We start from the raw sequence: 19,957 nt of genomic DNA on the forward strand, positions 1-19,957 counted from the left end.
GCCAACAACATAATTGACGACATCATGGACAACATGATTGCCAACAACATAACTGACGACATCATGGAAACATGATTGCCAACAACATAATTGACGACATCATGGACAACATGATTGCCAACAACATAATTGACGACATCATGGACAACATGATTGCCAACGACATAATTGACATGATTGACGACATAATTGCCAACAACATAATTGACGACATCAATCGTGGACAACATGATTGACAACATAATTGACGACATCATCAATCATGGACAACATAATTGATGACACAATTGAAGACATGATTGACAAGATGATTGACGACATAATTGACAACATAATGACTGACAAAATGATTGACAAAATGATTGACAAAATGATTGACGACATGATCGACGACATGATCGACAAGATGATTGATGACATGATTGACAAGATGATTGACAACGTGATTGACAACATGATTGACAAGATGATTGACGACATGATTGACAAGATGATTGACGACATGATTGACGACATGATTGACAAGATGATTGACAGCGATGCCTACCAGTGATGAACTGGGTTGTGGTCACAGCGCTCCTGGCCAAGTGGCGAACGGCGTAGACCTTGACGGTGTGTCGTGTGGCCGGCATCAGAGAGGTCATGGCTAACTCCACCACGTTTCCTGACACACGCTCTGTGACTGCAGCCACTGAGGGACACAAAGGGGACACGTCTTAGGGGGTATTAGGGGACAAGGTCTTAGGGGATACGTCTTAGGGGACACGTCTTAGGGGGTATTAGGGGACAAGGTCTTAGGGGACAAGGTCTTAGGGGACACGTCTTAGGGGGTATTAGGGGACAAGGTCTTAGGGGACAAGGTCTTAGGGGACACGTCTTAGGGGGTATTAGGGGTCAAGGTCTTAGGGGATACATCTTAGAGGACACCTCTTACGGGACACGTCCTATGGGACACGTCTTAGGGGACAAGGTCTGAGGGGACACCTCTTTGGGCACACGGCTTAGGGGACACGTCTTAGGGGACACGTCTTAGGGGACACCTCTTAGAGGACACGTCTTAGTGGGTCTTAGGGGCCACGTCATAGGGGATATGTCTTAGGTGACATGTCTTAGGGGATACGTCTTAGGGGACATGTCTTAGGGGGAACCTCTTAGGGGACATGTCTTAGGGGGTATTAGGGTTCAAGGGCTTAGGGGACATTTCTTAGGGGACAAGGTCTTAGGGGGCACCTCTTAGAGGACACCTCTTAGGGGACACGTCTTAGGGGACACCTATTAGGGAACAATCAATCAGTCAATCAATCAATGTTTATTTATATAGCCCTAAGGTCTTAGGGGACACTTCTTAGGGGACACGTCTTACGGGGTATTAGGGGACACTTCTTAGGGGACACCTCTTAGGGGACACGTCTTACGGGGTATTAGGGGGAAAGGTCTTAGGGGACACCTCTTATGGACACGTCTTAGGGGATCTTAAGGGACATGTCTTAGGGGACACCTCTTAGGGGACACGTCTTAGGGGACACCTCTTAGGAGGTCTTAGGGTACACATCTTAGGGGACACAAAAAGGGGCAAGTCTTAGGGGACACACAAAGGGGCATGTCTTTTGGACACATCGTAGGGGACACGTCTTAGGGAACACGTCTTAGGGGGTCTTAGGGGACACGTCTTAAGGGGTTTTAGGGGACAAGGTCTTAGGGGAACAGGTCTTAGGGGACACACAGAGGGACACGTCTTTTTCTCCTTATGTTTCACCCGTTTGCTCCTTTATTCCACGTGTTTTCCAATACTACTTTTAGAATGTTGAAACTGGCCCCCTGCTGTGAGACATACCTGAGTCTGCACTGTAGGTGATGACATAACCATCCACTGTAGCGATAGCAGGCTGCCACAGCAGCAGCGCCTCCGTGTCAGTGATGTTGACTGCAGTCAGACCACGAGGTTTGTCCAGGGCTGCAACACACACACACACACACACACACACACACACACACACACACACACACACACACACACACACACACACACACACACACACACACACACACACACACACACACACACACACACACACACATTAGTGTACAAAGTTATTTAGTCATATTTTTGTTAGCATACATAGCGTTTAATTGGGAAATCATAGCTATTCAAGTGTTGGGTGATGGTGTGTGTGTGTGTGTGTGTGTGTGTGTTACCAGTAGTGACACTGTCCGACCCCGGCTCACTCTCCCTTTGACCCTTGAGTGCGACCACGGTGACCTCATAGGTGAGTCCAGGTGTCAGGTTGGGCAGCACGGTGTGGGACTCTGACCCGTCCACGGTCACGGTGTCGGCCTTTCCTGGAGTCCAAGCAGCTCAGCGTCAATATGTAGAAATATATATGTACATAAATGTGTATATGTACATACATATGTATATATGTACATATATATATATATATATATATGTCCATATATACGTGTATATGTACATGTACATGTATATGTATATATGTAGATGTATACAGTATGTACATATACGTATGTGTATATGTACATATGTGTATATGTACATATATATGTACATATATATATATATATATATATATATATATATATATATATATATATATATATATATATATATATATATATATATATATATATATATATATATATATATATGTCCATATATATGTGTATATGTACATAAACATGTATATGTACATATATATGTACATATATATGTAGATGTATATGTGTATATGTACATATATGGATATATGTACATATATATGTAGATATATGTACATATATGTAAATATATGTATATATGTACATACACTATATTGCCAAAAGTATTTGGCCACCTGCCTTGACTCTCATATGTACTTGAAGTGCCATCCCATTCCTAACCCATCCATCCATCCATCCATTTTCTACCGCTTGTCCCGATCTGGGTCGCGGGGGGTGCTGGAGCCTATCTCAGCTGCATTCGGGCGGAAGGCGGAGTACACCCTGGACAGGTCGCCACCTCATCGCAGGGCCAACACAGATAGACAGACAACATTCACACTCACATTCATGGGTGAGGTCACACACTGATGTTGGTGGAGAAGCCCTGGCTCTCAGTTTCCGTTCTAATTCATCCCAAAGGTGTTCTATTGGGTTCAGGTCAGGACTCTGTGCAGGCCAGTCAAGTTCATCCACACCACACTCTGTCATCCATGTCTTTATGGACCTTGCTTTGTGCACTGGTGCACAGTCATGTTGGAAGAGGAAGGGGCCCGCTCCAAACTGTTCCCACAAGGTTGGGAGCATGGAATTGTCCAAAATGTTTTGGTATCCTTGAACATTCAAAGTTCCTTTCACTGGAACTAAGGGGACAAGCCCAACTCCTGAAAAACAACCCCACATCATAATTCCTCCTCCACCAAATTTCACACTCAGCACAATGCAGTCTGAAATGTAGCGTTCTCCTGGCAACCTCCAAAGCCAGACTCGTCCATCAGATTGCCAGATGGAAAAGCGTGATTCATCACTCCAGAGAAGGCGTCTCCACTGTTCTAGAGTCCAGTGGTGACGTGCTTTACACCACTGCATCCCACGCTTAGCATTGGACTTGGTGATGTATAACTTAGATGCAGCTGCTCGGCCATGTAAACCCATTCCATGAAGCTCTCTGCGTACTGTACGTGGGCTAATTGGAAGGTCACATGAAATTTGGAGCTCTGTAGCAACTGACTGTGCAGAAAGTCTTTGCACTATGCGCTTCAGCATCCGCTGACCCCTCTCTGTCAGTTTACGTGGCCTACCACTTGGTGGCTGAGTTGCTGTTGTTCCCAAACTCTTCCATTTTCTTATAATAAAGCCAACAGTTGACTTTGGAATATTTAGGAGCGAGGAAATTTCACGACTGGATTTGTTGCACAGGTGGCATCCTATGACAGTTCCACGCTGGAAATCACTGAGAACGGCCCATTCTTTCACAAATGTTTGTAGAAACAGTCTCCATGCCTAAGTGTTGATTTTATACACCTGTGGTGCCAAGTGATTAGGACACCTGATTCTCATTATTTGGATGGGTGGCTAAATACTTTTGGCAATATAGTGTATATGTATGTATATGTACATATATGTGTATATGTACATATATGTGTGTGTATACGTACATATATATGTATATATGTACATATATCTGTATATGTACATACATATGTGTATAAGTAAATATATACTTACTTACATATATATGTATATGTATACATATATGTACATATACTGTATGTGTATATGTACATATATGTATATATGTACATATAGCAAGGTAGCATCAATTTTCCCGACACCAACTTTCCAAGATGAGACTTACCTCCGTGAGCTGGCACGTACGTGACCCGGTAGCTGTCCACGCGGGCTCTTGGAAGCGCCCAGTGGACGGTGGCAGACGAGTCGGTCACGTCAGAGAAGCGGATGCCCTGGGGCGGCCCCACATCTGAGGGAAAATGGCACAAAAAGCAAAAAAATGTCAACATGTGTATGATAGCACGTGCCACCTCACGCAGAAGAGAAGACGAGTGTGCACGCCATCCCTAAAAGACGCGCGTTTAACCCACAAGAACCCAGACCAAGTGGAAAATATAGGAGACATTGTTGAAATATTATAGGAATGGTTGAATTGTGTTTAAAATGAGCTTTTATGGTCAAAAACAAACTTTTAGAAATGAGCTCGCTTAACTAACACACTGCCATGGATAGCGATATTTTGCTGGCTGGTTTTTGATATTTATAAAATAAATATAGTAAGAATGGTTGAATTATAATATGTATTTACTTATTAAAGTGTTACAATTGTTATATGGATTTAAAATGAGCCGTCATGATCAAAAATAAGCTTTTGGAAATGAGCTAGCTTACCTGACACAGTGCTATTTTGGGGGCTAGTTTGAGATATATATATATATATATATATATATATATATATATATATATATATATATATATATATATATATATATATATATATATATATATATATATATATATATATAAAATTGTTGAACCTTTTTTAAAGGAATTATTTGAAGACATATATAGTAAGAATAGTTGTATTGCAGTATTCGACACCTTTTTAAAGCATTGCATTTGTGAAATTAGTTTAAAATTAGCATTAATGCTCAAAGATACGCTTTTGGAAATGAGCTAGCTTACCTAACAAACTGCTATTTTGGGGATGACAAAAATGTCCGTGATTTTTTGTTTAATTAATTATTTGTAGAAATATAGTAAGAATAGTTGCATTGTAGTATTGGACACCTTTTTAAATTGTTACAATTGTGAAATTAGTTTAAAATGAGCATTTATGGTCAAAAATAAGCTTTTGGAAATGAGCTAGCTTACCTGACAAACTGCTATTTTGGGGATGGCAATCATTTCTGAGCTTTTTTGTTTAATGAATTATTCGTAGAAATATAGTAAGAATAGTTGAATTGTAGTATTTGACACCTTTTTAACATGTTACAATTGTGAAATTAGTTTAAAATGAGCTTTTATGGTCAAAAATAAGTTTTTGGAAATGAGCTAGCTTACCTGACAAACTGCTATTTTGGGGATGGCAATCATTTCTGAGCTTTTTTGTTTAATGAATTATTTGTAGAAATATAGTAAGAATAGTTGAATTGTAGTATTTGATACCTTTTTGATGTGCTACAATTGTGAAATTAGTTTAAAATGAGCTTTTATGGTAAAAAATAAGCTTTTGGAAATGAGCTAGCTCGCCTGACAAACTGCGGTTTTGGGGATGGCAATCATTTTAAGTATTTGAGGAAACATGTAAAAATAGTTAAATTGTAATATTTTACAGCTTGTTAAGTCGTTGCAATTGTTAAATTTATTTAAAATGACCTTGAATGGTCAAAAAAAGCTTAACTGACACAGTGCTATTTTGGGGCTGGAGATATTTTCCTAGCTTGTTTTTGTTGAATTCATGAAAGTAATATTGTAAGAATAGTCACATCGTAAAATTTAATACCTCATTAAAGCATTATTGTTAAATGTTTTTCAAATTAGCTTTAATGTTTGGGATATATATATATATATATATATAATTTTTAATGAATTATTTGTAGAACTATAGTAAGAATAGTTGAATTGTAGTATTTGACACTTTTTTTAAAGCATTATAATTACAGCTTTTATGGTCAAAAATAAGCTTTTAGAAAGGAGTTAGCTTACCTGACAAACTGCTATTTTGGGATAACGATATTTTCCTAGCTTGTTTTCTATTATTTCATTGACAAAATATAGTAAGAATATTTCAACTGTAATATGTAACACCTTATTAAAGTGTTACAATTGCTAAATGGACTGTAAATAGGCTTTAATGGTTAAAAAAAAAGCTTTTAGAAATGACTTAGCTCACTTGACACGCTGCTATTTTGGTGGTAGCGATATTTTCCTAGCTTGTTTTTGTTGAATTCATTGAGGAAATATAGTAAGAAAAGTTGAATTCTAATATTTGACACCTTATCAAATCATTACAATTGTTAAATGGATTTAAAATGACCTTTAATGTTCAAAAATAAGCTTTTAGAAAGGAGTTAGCTTACCTGACACACTGTTATTTTGGTGATAGCGATATTTTCCTAGCTTGTTTTCGTTGAATTCGTGAAAGAAATACAGTAAGAATAGTTCAATCATAAAATTTGATACCTTATTAAAGCATTATTGTTAAATGTTTTTCAAATTTGCTTTAATGTTCAAAAATAAGCTTTTAGAAAGGAGCTAGCTTACCTGTCAAACTGCTATTTTGGGGATGGCAATAATTTCTGAGCTTTTTTTTTATGAATTATTTGAAGAAAAATAGTAAGAATGGTTGAATTGTAATATTTGACACATTTTTAAAACTTTACAATTGTGAAATGGATTTAAAATGACCTTCTATGGTCAAAAATAAGCTTTTAGAAATGAGCTAGTTCACCTGACACACTATTTTGGTGATAGCGATATTTTACAAGCTTGACTTTCTATGAATTAATTGAGAAAATATAGTAAGAATAGTTTAATTGTAATATTTGGCATATTATCAAATCATTAGAGTTGTTAAATTGATTTAAAATTACCTTTAATGTTCAAAAAGAAGCTTTTAGAAAGGAGCTAGCTTACCTAACACACTGCTATTTTGGAGATAGCGATATTTTCCTAGCTTATTTTTTTGTTGAATTCATGAAAGAAATATAGTAAGAATAGTTCAATCGTAAAATTTGACACCTTATTAAAGCATTATTGTTACATTGTTTTCAAATTAACTTTAATGTTTGAAAAAAAGCTCTTAGAAAGGAGCTAGCTTGCCTGACAAACTTCCATTTTGGGGATGGCAGTGATTTCTGAGCTTTTTTTAATGAATTATTTGAAGAAATGTAGTAAGAATAGTTGAATTGTAATATTTGCCACATTTTTTAAACGTATGATTGTAAAATGGATTTAAAATTATCTTTAATGTTCAAAAATGCGCTTTTAGAACTGAGCTAGCTTAACTGACAAGCTGCCATTTTGGGGGCTAGTTTGGGAGATATATATATATATATATATATATATATATATATATATATATATATATATATATATATATATATATATATATATAAATGTTTAGCTTTTTTTCATGAATTATTTGATGAAATATAGTAATAATAGTTGAATTGTAATATTTGACACCTTATTAAAGTGTTACAATTGTTAAATGGATTTAAAATGAGCTGTCATGGTCGAAAATAAGCTTTTAGAAATGAGCTAGCTTAACTGACACCCTGCTATTTTGGTGATAGCGATATTTTCCTAGCTTGTTTTCGTTGAATTCGTGAAAGAAATATAGTAAGAATAGTTCAATCTTAAAATTTGACACCTTATTAAAGCATTATTGTAAAAAAAATTTCAAATTAGCTTTAATGTTCAAAAATAAGCTTTTAGAAAGGAGCTATCTTACCTGACAAACTGCTATTAGCAGGCTAGTTTGGGACATAGTCACATGACAACAATGTTTCCTGTACGTCCCTTAAGAACGAAGTCAAGTCCAGCACAGGCTAGTATTTGGTTATGCCAGGACACTCCAAGTGTTCTTGTGGGTTAAGAGAGCACCAAAGAGAGCAGACGGACAAAGGTCCAAAGCCCCAGTGACAGGATCTGGCGTGATGGACTTGTCCTGGTTTCCCGCAGAGACAAGAGTGAAACATGGAAGTCAGGAGAGAAGCCGTAGACCAGGGAGGCCAAGGGGACACCACAGGACTTTGTTACGTCAGAGACCACAACGAGAACCCAGTCCAAGACCCTGGTCGGACAACAGGACATGACCAAAGGACTGGAGCAAAGTACAAGTCCGGAGTGGTGTAAAACTGCTTGGAGGATAAAAAAATGAATTGACAACCACTCCGGACTATGGGCAGACATGAAGCCAGTGAACAAGGCACACACAACACACAACCTGTGGTCATGTGACTCAGACACACACTTCCTGGTGGGGTTAGTCCACAAACACAGACCCTTTTCCACAGCACCCAGCGAGACTATGGACCACGGGAACCAGGGCCAGTATTTAGTTTTGGGCTAGTGATCCAGGATGTTTTTAGCCCAAACTTGGTGTGGGTTGTAAAACTCAACTGACTCTTTACACCTTCAAGGATTTGTACTTTTTAACTTTTTAACTCATAATTTTTACTTTTTAACTCATAATTTTTACTTTTTAACTCTTCATTTTTACTTTTTATCTCATCATTTTTACTTTTTATCTCATCATTTTTACTTTTTATCTCATCATTTTTACTTTTTTAATCTCATGATTACGATTTTTTTAAAATCTCATTTCGATTTATTTTATCTCATATTTCTGACTTTTTATCTCATGATTTTTTACTTTGTATCTCATTTTTACTTTTTTTTAATGTAATTTGGATTTTTTAATCTCATAATTATGTTTTTTTTATCTAAAATTTCTGACTTTTTCCCCCCATACTTTACACTTTTATCTGATGATTGTAACTTTTTTAAATCTCATAGTTAGGACTTTTTATCTAATAATTTCAACTTTTTATCTCATAATTATGATTTTTTTATCTCATAATTTTGACTTTATCTCATAATGCTGACATTTGATTGAATAATTATGACTTTATCTCATAAATTCAACTTTTTTATCTCAATTTAAATTTCGATTTAATAATTTTGACTTTTTTTCTCATAATGCTATCGTTTCATCTTGTGTTTATCTCATGATTTCAACTTTTTATGTCATAAATCAGATGTTTTATCTCATAATTCTCATTTTTATCTCATAATCATCTCATATCTCATATCATAATCTCATATTTTTGACTTTTTATCTTATAATTTTGACCTTATCTCATAATTTTGACTTTATCTCACAATTTTGATTTTATAATCTCATAATGCTGAAATTGTATTTAATAATTATGTCTTTTTTATCTCATAAATTCAACTTTTTATCTCATAATTTCAACTTTGATTTTATAATTTTGACTTTTTATTGCATAATGCTATCATTTCATCTGTTTTTTTTAATCTCATAATTTAAATTTTTTATCTCATAATTTAATTTATTTTATCTCATTACATTTTTTTTATCTCATAATTCTGATTTTCAACCTCATATTTATAAATTTTTATCTCATAATTATGACTTTTCTATCTCATAATTTCGATTTTTTTTTATCTCATATTTTTTTTACTTTTTATCTCATAATTTTGGCTTTTTTATTCTCATAATGATAACTTTTTATTTAATAATTATGCCTTTTTTATCTCATAAATTAAACTTTTTATCTCATAATTTCAACTCTGATTTGATCATTTTGACCTAACGCTGACATAATGCTGACATTTCATCTAATCATATATATATATATATATATATATATATATATATATATATATATATATATATATATATATATATATATATATATATATATATATATTTAATCTCATAGTTTAGATTTTTTGTTCTCATAATTCAAATTTTTTTAACCCAATATTTTTGACTTTTTATCTCATAATTAATTTGTGTTTGTATATATATATATATATATATATATATATATATATATATATATATATATATATATATATATATATATATATATATATATGCTGTACATATATACTGTACATATATATACATACACATGTGTATATATATATATATATATATATATACAGGTATATGTATATATAGTGGTGGTGGTGGAAACGGGCTCCTATGAAAAGGATCACCAATAGAGGAGTGGTATGACCCAGCACCAGTCCATGCTTGTGAGAAAGACCAGAAGAGGACACCACTGAGCACGCTGACAAGAAAAAGGAAGAACACCATCTCATGTTGGATTCGGTGTTGGCGCCTTTTCACCGAGTACCTGTTCTCACCAGCTCCATTACCGACTTGGAGCTCCTTCCCAAAGTGAGTCCAAAGATTTCAATCGAGTACTGCGTGTCCTCGCTGAGGTCCGCCACGTGCACCTTTCTCTCTTCGCCGGCCAGCACCAGCTCTCGCGGTCGCCGCGGCCCCTCCCCCGCCTGACTCAGCATTACGACAAAGGTGTCGAAGGCGTCGTCGTCGGCCGTCCAGGCCAACCTAACGCTGTGGGCCGTGACGTCGGACACCAGGAGAGCCTGCACCTCCGGTTCAGTCTCTGGGTGACAAGGGAGAGTCAGTGTGGTCCTTCTTCTTGGACTTTGGAGGAACGCGGTAGGAAGAGAGAGCGGTGACACGGAAGGATGTCACCGGAAGAGTTTTTAGTCGGCACAGACATTTACGACACGAAAAGTCCCATGAAAAAGCAAAGAAGAAAGAAAAAAGGAGCTGCTTGAACATATTGTTTGATGTGTTAGCGCTATGCTAGTAGTTCCTTCTGGTCCTACAAACATGACCGTCTCCTTCCACAGGCTAGCAAGATGTATTCTACCTTTTCTACAGTATTAATAATATATGGAAGTGTGTTACACCTAGCACCAGTATCTTTAGGTATCCATCCATCCAACTTCTTCAGCTTATCCCAGGTTGGGTCGCGGGGGCAGCAGCCTAAGCAGAGAAGCCCAGACTGCCCTCTCCCCGATTACTTCGTCCGGCTCTTCCTGGGGGATCCCGAGGCGTTCCCAGGTCAGCTGGGAGACATAACCCCCCCCAACGTGTCCTGGGTCTTCCTCGTGGCTTCCTGCCAGTCGGACGTTCCAAAAACACCTTCCCAGCTAGGCGTCCTGACCAGATGCCGGAACCACCTCATCTGGCTCTTCTCAATCTGGAAGAGCAGCGGCTTTACTCTGAGCTCCTCTTAAATGACAGAGCTTCTCACCCTATCTCTAAGGGTGAGCCCCGCCACCCGACGGAGGAAACTCATTTCGGCTGCTTGTACCCGTGATCTTGTCCTTTAGGTCCCAACCCAAATCTCATGACCATAGGTGAGGATAGGAACGTAGATCGACCGGTAAATTGAGAGCTTTGCCTTCCGGCTCAGCTCCTTCTTCACCAAGACGGACCGATGTAGGGTCCGCATCACTGCAGACACTGCCTGTCGATCTCACGATCCACTCTTCCCTCACTTGTGAACAAGACTTGTGGTACTTGAACTCCTCCATTTGGGGCAAGATATCCGCCCCAACCCGTAGATGGCACTCCACCCTTTTCCGGGTGAGAACCATGGACTCGGACTCAAAGATGCTGATTTTCATCCAAGTCGCTTTACACTCGGCTCCAAACCGATCGACCGAGAGCTGAAGATCCTGGCCAGATGAAGCCATCAGGACCACATCATCTGCAAAAAGCAGAGACCTAATCCTGCAACCACCCAACCAGATCCTCCTGAATCCGAGGTTCAATTATCTGGTGTAGCCTCCTCTCTAGTACACCTGAATGAACGTTACCGGGAAGGCTGAGGAGTGTGATCCCACGATAGTTGGAACACACCCTCCGGTTCCTCCTCTTAATGAGAGCAACCACCGCCCCATCTGCCAATCCGGATGCACCGACCCTGATGTCCACGCAATTTTGCAGAGTCTTGTCAACCAAGACAGCCCCACAGCATCCAGAGCCTTAAGGAACTCTGGGTGGATCTCATCCACCCCCGGGGCCCTGTTGACAGTGCACTGCTTCCTCCTCCTGAGGCGGCAGATGATGGTCCAGAATTGCTTTAAAGCCGTCTGGAAGTCGTTTTCATGGCTTACCCAAACTCCTCCAAAGTTTTTGCCGACCGCCGAAGCCGCACACCGCTTGGCCTGTCGGTACCTGTCCTCTGCCCCCAGAATCCCACGAGCCAGAAGGACTCGATAGGACCCCTTCTTCAGCTTGATGGCATCCCTCACCGCTCGTGTCCACCAGCGGGTTCTGGGATATTTTTAAGTACCAGTTTCTAATTGGGTCGGTCCAAGTGGAGCGTGAAAATTCTATATTAATGATTCTGCCATTGGCACTTTTTTATAATTATTACACCCGCCCGCTGTCACTTTCATTAGGGCGCCGCTGCACGGCTTAAAAAAGGACACGGCAGAACAGCCGACTGGAGTCGACCTTCTACCGACCCACTTCCGGGTACTGGCTAGTAAACAGAATCCTAGATTTAAGTTCAAGATGTTCTGTAAAAACAGAATCTAAATGCGGAAAGACCTGGAAATTGTCCTAACGTGACTGAGATGCTGTCATTGAGAAGAAATCCTTTTCACCGTGCACTGGACCAACCTTCTTGGAGCCGTGCCAGCCCTGCACCGTGCACCATTCTGGGGCCATTTCTCTGCCTGACTACCAAACTAACTCCAAAATACAGAGCCCAACATTTCCCAAAGGACTTCTACGTGTCTTTTGATATGTTTTTTTTTTAAAAAATATGACGACTACTCGTCACCATAAAGCTGTGTGCTACGACCGCAGCCAGTTGTGGACCATGAAACATCTTCATTGGTCAGTTCTTCTCAAACGATAGTTGGAGCACCAGGGTTTAAATAACACACAACACCACCTTCATTGGGTTCAAGTCTAGTCATTGGTGGTCATGTGACTCAGACACACACTTCCTGGTGGGGTTAGTCCGCATACACAGATCCTTTTCCACAGCACCCAGCGAGACTATGGACCACGGGAACCAGGGCCAGTATTTAGTTTTGGGCTAGTGATCCAGGATGTTTTTAGCCCAAACTTGGTGTGGGTTGTAAGACTCAACTGACTCTTTACACCTTCAAGGATTTGTAGTTTTTTACTTTTTAACTCATAATTTTTACTTTTTATCTCATCATTTTTACTTTTTAACTCATCATTTTTACTTTTTAACTCATCATTTTTACTTTTTAAGTTATCATTTTTACTTTTCAACTTATCATTTTTACTTTTTAACTCATCATTTTTACTTTTTAAGTCATCAATTTTAATTTTCAACTCGTAATTTTTACTTTTTAACTCATCATTTTTACTTTTTAACTCATCATTTTTACTTTTTAACACATCATGTTTACTTTTTATCTCATCATTTTTACTTTTCAACTCATCATTTTTAATTTTCAACTCATCATTTTTAATTTTCAACTCATAATTTTTACTTGTTAACTCGTAATTTTTACTTTTTAACTCATCATTTTTACTTTAACTCGTAATTTTTACTTTTTAACTCGTAATTTTTACTTTTTAACTCATCATTTTTACTTTATCTCATCATTTTTACTTTTCAACTCATCCTTTTTACTTTTCAACTCATCATTTTTTCTTTTTATCTCATCATTTTTTCTTTTGATCTCATCATTTTTTCTTTTTATCTCATAATTTTTACCTTTCAGCTCATCAATTTTACTTTTTAACTCATCATTTTTACTTTTTGTCATTTTGACTTTTTATATCATAATTATGACTTCTTTTTTTAAAATCTCATAATGCTGACTTTTTATTCCATAATTTAGATTTATCTCATAATTTCATCTTTTTATCTCATAATTTTGATTTTTTAAATCTCATTATTACCTTTATTTCCTCATAATTTCAACTTTTTATCTAAATTCTGACTTTTTATCTCAATCATGATTTTTTATCTCATAAGTATGATTGTTATGATTCTTTTTTAAATCTCATTTCGACTTGTTTTTTTATCTCTTGTCTGAATTTTTATCTCATAATTTTGACTATATCAAAATTTTGACTTTATTTCATAATTTTGACTTTATCTCATAAATTAAACTTTTTATCTCACAATTTCAGCTTTAATTTGATCATTTTGACTTTTTATCTCTTAATGCTATCATTTCATCTTGTTTTTTATCTCATAATTTCAATTTTTTATGTCATAAATCAGATTTTTTTAATCTCATAATTGTAATTTTTATCTCATAATCATCTCATATCTCCTCATATAATCTCACATTTCTGACTTTTTATCTCATATTTTTATCTCATAATTTTGACTTTCTCACATTTTTGACTTTTTGATCACATAATGCTGATATCCATCCATCCATCCATCCATTTTCTACCGCTTGTCCCTTTTGGGGTTGCGGGGGGTGCTGGAGCCTATCTCAGTTGCATTCGGGCGGAAGGCGGGGTTAATGCTGACATTTTATTTAATAATTATGAGGGAATAAGCGGTACAAAATGGATGGATGGATGGACTTTTTTTTTATCTCATAAATTAAACTTTTTATCTCATAAATTAAACTTTTTATGTCAAAAATCTGATGTTTTTAAATCTCATAATTTTAAATTTTTATCTCAATTCTGATTTAAAATGTCATATTTTTCAATCAATCAATCAATCAATGTTTATTTATATAGCCCTAAATCACAAGTGTCTCAAAGGGCTGTACAAGCCACAACGACATCCTCGGTACAGAGCCCAACATACGACTTTTTATCTCATATTTTTGACTTTTTATCTCATAGTTTTGACTTTATCTCATAATTTTGATTTTTTAATCTCATAATGATGACATTTTATTTAATAATTATGAATTTTTTATCTCATAAATTCAACTTTGTATCTCATAATTTCAACTTTGATCTTATATTTTGACTTTTTATCTCTTAATGCTATCATTTAATTTTGTTTTTTTATCTCATAATTTCAATTTTTTATGTCATGAATAAGATTTTTTTAACCTCATAATTTTCATTTTTATCTCATAATTCAGATTTTTTATCTCATAATTTTGACTTTTTATTTCATAATTCTGGCTATTTTATAATTTTGACTTTTTAATCTCATAATGCTGACATTTTATTTAATAATTATGACTTTTATCTCATAAATTTAATTTTTAATCTCATAATGCTGACATTTTATTCAATAATTATGACTTTTATCTCATAAATTCAACTTTTGATCTCATAATTTTGACTTTCTTATAATTTTGACTTTTTATCTCATAATGCTGTCATTTCATTTGTTTTTTTCATCTATTATGATTTATTTAAATCTCATAATTCTCATTTTTAATCTCATATTTTTACTTTTTATCTCATAGTTTTGACTTTATCTCACGCCAGAAACACTTTTTTTTTTCAACAGACTCTGGCGCTTTACCTGCTGTCAAAAGTCCAGTTCCTGCCTTCACAATAAAAGTGCTGCTTTATCCTGCCTGCGCACACAAGCTACCAAGCTACAGTTTGCTGTCAATATATAGATGCAAACATTGTAATATTGACTATGTACGGCTATTGTACTTGGTATCGTTACAGTCCATACTTGTGTAGATCCACCCGTTTGTTTACTTAGACTTAGACTTAGACAAACTTTAATGATCCACAAGGGAAATTGTTCAACACAGTAGCTCAGTTACAATGATGGAAAGGACAATGCAGGTATAAATAGACTAATATAGCTATAAAAAAATGTAACATATATACGAATATATACATAATATGTGTACAGAGTAACTTATATACAGATATATTATATTATGTCTATAACATACATACATTGAGGAGCGCTACCATGCTGTTAGCAGTTAGCTATTGTATCCCTATACGGTGTGTAGGGAAGCATGTTTAGCTATTCCTTGTCCCACAGGGATGATACTTGTAAGAAACATACTTTGTTTGTCGCCATGGAGGCCAGGATTGGGGATTTAGAAGTAACTAAAGCACTGCGTGGACGTTAGCTGCTAGCCATTTCTAAAAATAAAAAAATACCGGTATTTCAATTGGTTGAATGCACGATGCGCACCCTGAACTCCATGGTAAATATGTGTGTTTCTACATTTGTTGTTTGTTCTATTTTACTTTATACTTAGATCTACCATGTTCACATCAGTTAAGTTGTACTTGTGTTACCTTTAATTCGGCTATGGTGTCATTTTGACAATTGTTTTGTTTATTTTAAAATTGTAATATTTGAATGATGATAAATGATTGCGTCGTGGCAGTTGCGGACGTCACCAATGTGGGGGTTTGAGGAAACACTCGGTTGCCAAACCTTTTTAATGGTGAACTGCACACGTGAGAATCCTAAACAGGAAGTGCTAAAAGTTTAAAGGCTCTTTGAGACATTCACTGAGACAAAATCAAAGTTCATTGTGTTCTTCATGGGGTTTTTGAAACTGCACCAATAGGATTATTTGTAATGTTTACATTTTCAGAATGTGGCCAAAGTAAGACAAAGAAAAGAACTGAAGTTGTCTTTAATTGTAAGTTTTATTGCCATGATTTGACCAGTCCGGCCCGCGTGGGAATAGATGTTCTTCCAAGAGCTATAATGAGTTTGACACCCCTGTTGTAGACAGTCTTAGAACTGAAGAATCTGGGTGGACTCTGCCCTCCTAAAGGAAAGAATCCTGGTATGAACAATCCACCGGGGACAAAACAGGACACAAATGCAGACAAGCTGGTGGATGAGCAGTGGGTCCACGCGGTCGATAGGACAAGAGGAGTGGTGGAAACACAGCTAATTAGCTGGAGAAACTTCCGGCAGCACACAAGAAACGAGCAGAGCTTTAAAGTAGTCTGCAGAGAAGCCTGGAATAAAGCCTCATTAAAACACTACCAAATGTGAGGGGTTCTTGAACTCGCCTCAAACCCTCGGACGCCGCCCCCCTGCCCGCATGAAGCGTTTGTTGTGAGAAGAAGCGGCGTAAATGAGAAGCGGCGCCGACAAATCCCAGGGAGCTGTCAGTCTTCATTAGCGCTTTCAACTGGTCGATGCAGGAGAGGGAGGGTCACATCCATCAGCTTACAAGCGCGAGCTTGCTACCGATTTCACCGTCTCGCCGCTATTTCCACTCTGTATCCGCGCACACCCCCGTGACCCCGGCCCCGCTCACAAAAGCAAGCTTGTTAGTTGGAGGAGGTTCTTCCTAACCTGCTGAGACGAGGCCTGACAACTTTACAGGGGCGCTCCGTGTTCATCCGTGACGTCAAAGGATCGGGCTAATCAAAGTGTCCCCCGTCCTCAGTCGGGAGGACTTAATCTTCCTTGTAACGTCTTTCTCCCGCTCCACTGGTCACGGCCGAAGTTAGGAGGACTTAATCTTCCTTGTAACGTCCTTCTCCTGCTCCACTGGCCACGGCCGAAGTTAGGAGGACTCAATCTTCCTTGTAACGTCTTTCTCCCGCTCCACTGGCCACGGCCGAAGTTAGGAGGACTTCATCTTCCTTCTAACGTATTTCTCCCGCTCCACTGGCCATGGCCAAAGTTAGGTGGACTTAATATTCCTTGTAACGTCCTTCTCCCGCTCCACTGGCCATGGCCGAACTTAGGTGGACTTAATATTCCTTGTAACGTCCTTCTCCCGCTCCATTGGCCACGGCCGAACTTAGGTGGACTTAATATTCCTTGTAACGTCCTTCTCCCGCTCCATTGGCCACGGCCGAACTTAGGTGGACTTAATATTCCTTGTAACGTCCTTCTCCCGCTCCATTGGCCACGGCCGAAGTTAGGAGAACCTAATCTTCCTTGTAACGTCCTTCTCCCGCTCCACTGGCCACGGCCGAAGTTAGAAGGACTTAATCTTCCTTGTAACATATTTTTCCCGCTCCACTGGCCACGGCCGAAGTTAGGTGGACTTAATTTTCCTTGTAACGTCCTTCTCCCGCTCCACTGGCCACGGCCGAACTTAGGTGGACTTAATATTCCTTGTAACGTCCTTCTCCCGCTCCATTGGCCACGGCGAAGTTAGGAGAACCTAATCTTCCTTGTAACGTCCTTCTCCCGCTCCATTGGCCACGGCGAAGTTAGGAGAACCTAATCTTCCTTGTAACATATTTCTCCCGCTCCACTGGCCACGGCCGAAGTTAGGTGGACTTAATTTTCCTTGTAACGTCCTTCTCCCGCTCCACTGGCCACGGCCGAACTTAGGTGGACTTAATATTCCTTGTAACGTCCTTCTCCCGCTCCATCGGCCACGGCCGAAGTTAGGAGAACCTAATCTTCCTTGTAACGTCCTTCTCCCGCTCCACTGGCCACGGCCGAAGTTAGGTGGACTTAATATTCCTTGTAACGTCCTTCTCCCGCTCCATTGGCCACGGCGAAGTTAGGAGAACCTAATCTTCCTTGTAACGTCCTTCTCCCGCTCCACTGGCCACGGCCGAAGTTAGCCGGTGCGTGCCTTCCCCGCTCGTAAGGTTTTACGGCGCGAGTAGCGCTCCTTGGTGGAAAGGTGGGAGAGAAGGGGTCTGAGGAAGCATTAGCATGCAGACAATAGAAGCGTTGAGCGTCTGCCATTTTCCGAAGCCTCTGGCACGCAAGCGGCACCAGCCGGAGGGTGATGGCAGCCTGAGAATGAAGCCTCCGTGGGACTCGGGGTGCATACAGACGAGAAGTCTCTCACAAATAACAAAAGCAACCGGGGGGTGGGGGGGTGGGGGGGTAGGGGGGTGTTTCTCCTCAATTTCCCTCACTTCTCCCATTTTTCTCTCACTTGACCGATCCTCGTCTATGAAACGCTGAATAAAGATCACTGATCAGCTGACTTGAAGTGGGTTAGATTTTCCAAGGCTCTCTTGAACCTTCTAATTACTTTTGGTCATTGTTTGCAGACCACTTACTGGGAACAATGGTGGTTATTCAGAACCTTCTGATGGCTGATAATAACAGTGCTTGGACAGCGGCACACCTGTTGTACCTGATTTCAACCAGCAGTTAATGCTTCTCCGCCTGCACATTTCACAGACCAGCTGTTGTTGTTGCCTGGACTTGTACTGGCAGCCAGTGCAAAGGTATTCCTGGTAAATATTGACGCTACCCTGACTTCAGCAATGTCACACACATTTGTGCTAGAATAATTTCAAAAATGAAAGTACTTCGATTTACGAACTTACCCTACTTTTGGCACTATAAACCACTACTTTGAACCCTGCGGCTTATAAAACGGTGCGGCCAATTTATAGATTTTTCTTTGCTAACGGCATTAATGTTTTGTATTCAACAAATAGTTTTCAACACCGACAGAGACACTGAAAAGGTGTGTTACTTTAGGACTCACTGTAGGTGCTGCCGGTTGAAAATGTATTTTTCGTTTTGTGCCTTCGTCAGGAAGTAGATCCCGTTTTGTCTACAATTCATCCATCGCGTTTTTACTCATATGGATTCTTCATTCATCACTCGAAGCAACGTTTGTAAGTTTTACAATACAACTAAAACAATTCTTACTTACTAAACCGTCCCATGTGGGAGGTCTGTAGGAGTGTTTTCATGCATATTTGTACATGCTATCGTAATGTAATGTGTATATGAAGTGTGTGTATATATATGTATATATATATATATATATGTATATATATATATATATATATATATATATATATATATATATATATATATATATATATATATATATATATATATATATATATATATATATATATACACACACTATTATAGTGTCTTCAGAGTGTGTATTTTTATATATACAGTATATATACACATTTTTGTCTTCAGCGTGTGTATTTTTATATATAAATGATAAATGGGTTATACTTGTATAGCGCTTTTCTACCTTCAAGGTACTC

At 38.1% G+C, this 19,957-nt stretch overlaps 2 protein-coding genes across 8 annotated transcripts in view; one reads left to right on the top strand and one right to left on the bottom strand.

Moving 5' to 3' along the window:
- Window positions 1-19,957, top strand: part of LOC133632763 (TNF receptor-associated factor 2-like) — a 126,680-nt gene that overhangs the window by 81,586 nt on the left and 25,137 nt on the right. The window contains exon 12 of one of the 2 annotated variants that reach the window (XM_062025423.1): window positions 8,194-8,299. The exons of the other annotated variant lie outside the window; for it this stretch is intronic. The gene's annotated coding sequence lies outside the window, so the exon portion shown is untranslated. Of the gene's footprint in view, window positions 1-8,193; window positions 8,300-19,957 lie in introns of those variants that run through there. 2 annotated transcript variants of the gene reach the window in all.
- Window positions 1-19,957, bottom strand: part of tncb (tenascin Cb) — a 232,461-nt gene that overhangs the window by 21,752 nt on the left and 190,752 nt on the right. For 5 of the 6 annotated variants that reach the window (XR_009821700.1, XR_009821701.1, XM_062025419.1 and 2 more), the window contains 4 exons: window positions 4,352-4,474; window positions 2,197-2,340; window positions 1,835-1,954; window positions 548-691 (listed from right to left, as the gene is read on the bottom strand). Coding sequence is in view for 4 of the 6 variants with exons in the window: in XM_062025419.1 (XP_061881403.1) it covers window positions 548-691; window positions 1,835-1,954; window positions 2,197-2,340; window positions 4,352-4,474 (531 nt within the window). In the remaining 2 variants the exon portion in view is untranslated. Of the gene's footprint in view, window positions 1-547; window positions 692-1,834; window positions 1,955-2,196; window positions 2,341-4,351; window positions 4,475-10,403; window positions 10,680-19,957 lie in introns of all 6 variants that reach the window. The other variant, XM_062025421.1, reaches the window with a different exon arrangement.

The sequence above is a fragment of the Entelurus aequoreus genome, linkage group LG17 (genome assembly GCF_033978785.1).
Source record: "Entelurus aequoreus isolate RoL-2023_Sb linkage group LG17, RoL_Eaeq_v1.1, whole genome shotgun sequence".
NCBI classification, from domain to species: domain Eukaryota; kingdom Metazoa; phylum Chordata; class Actinopteri; order Syngnathiformes; family Syngnathidae; genus Entelurus; species Entelurus aequoreus.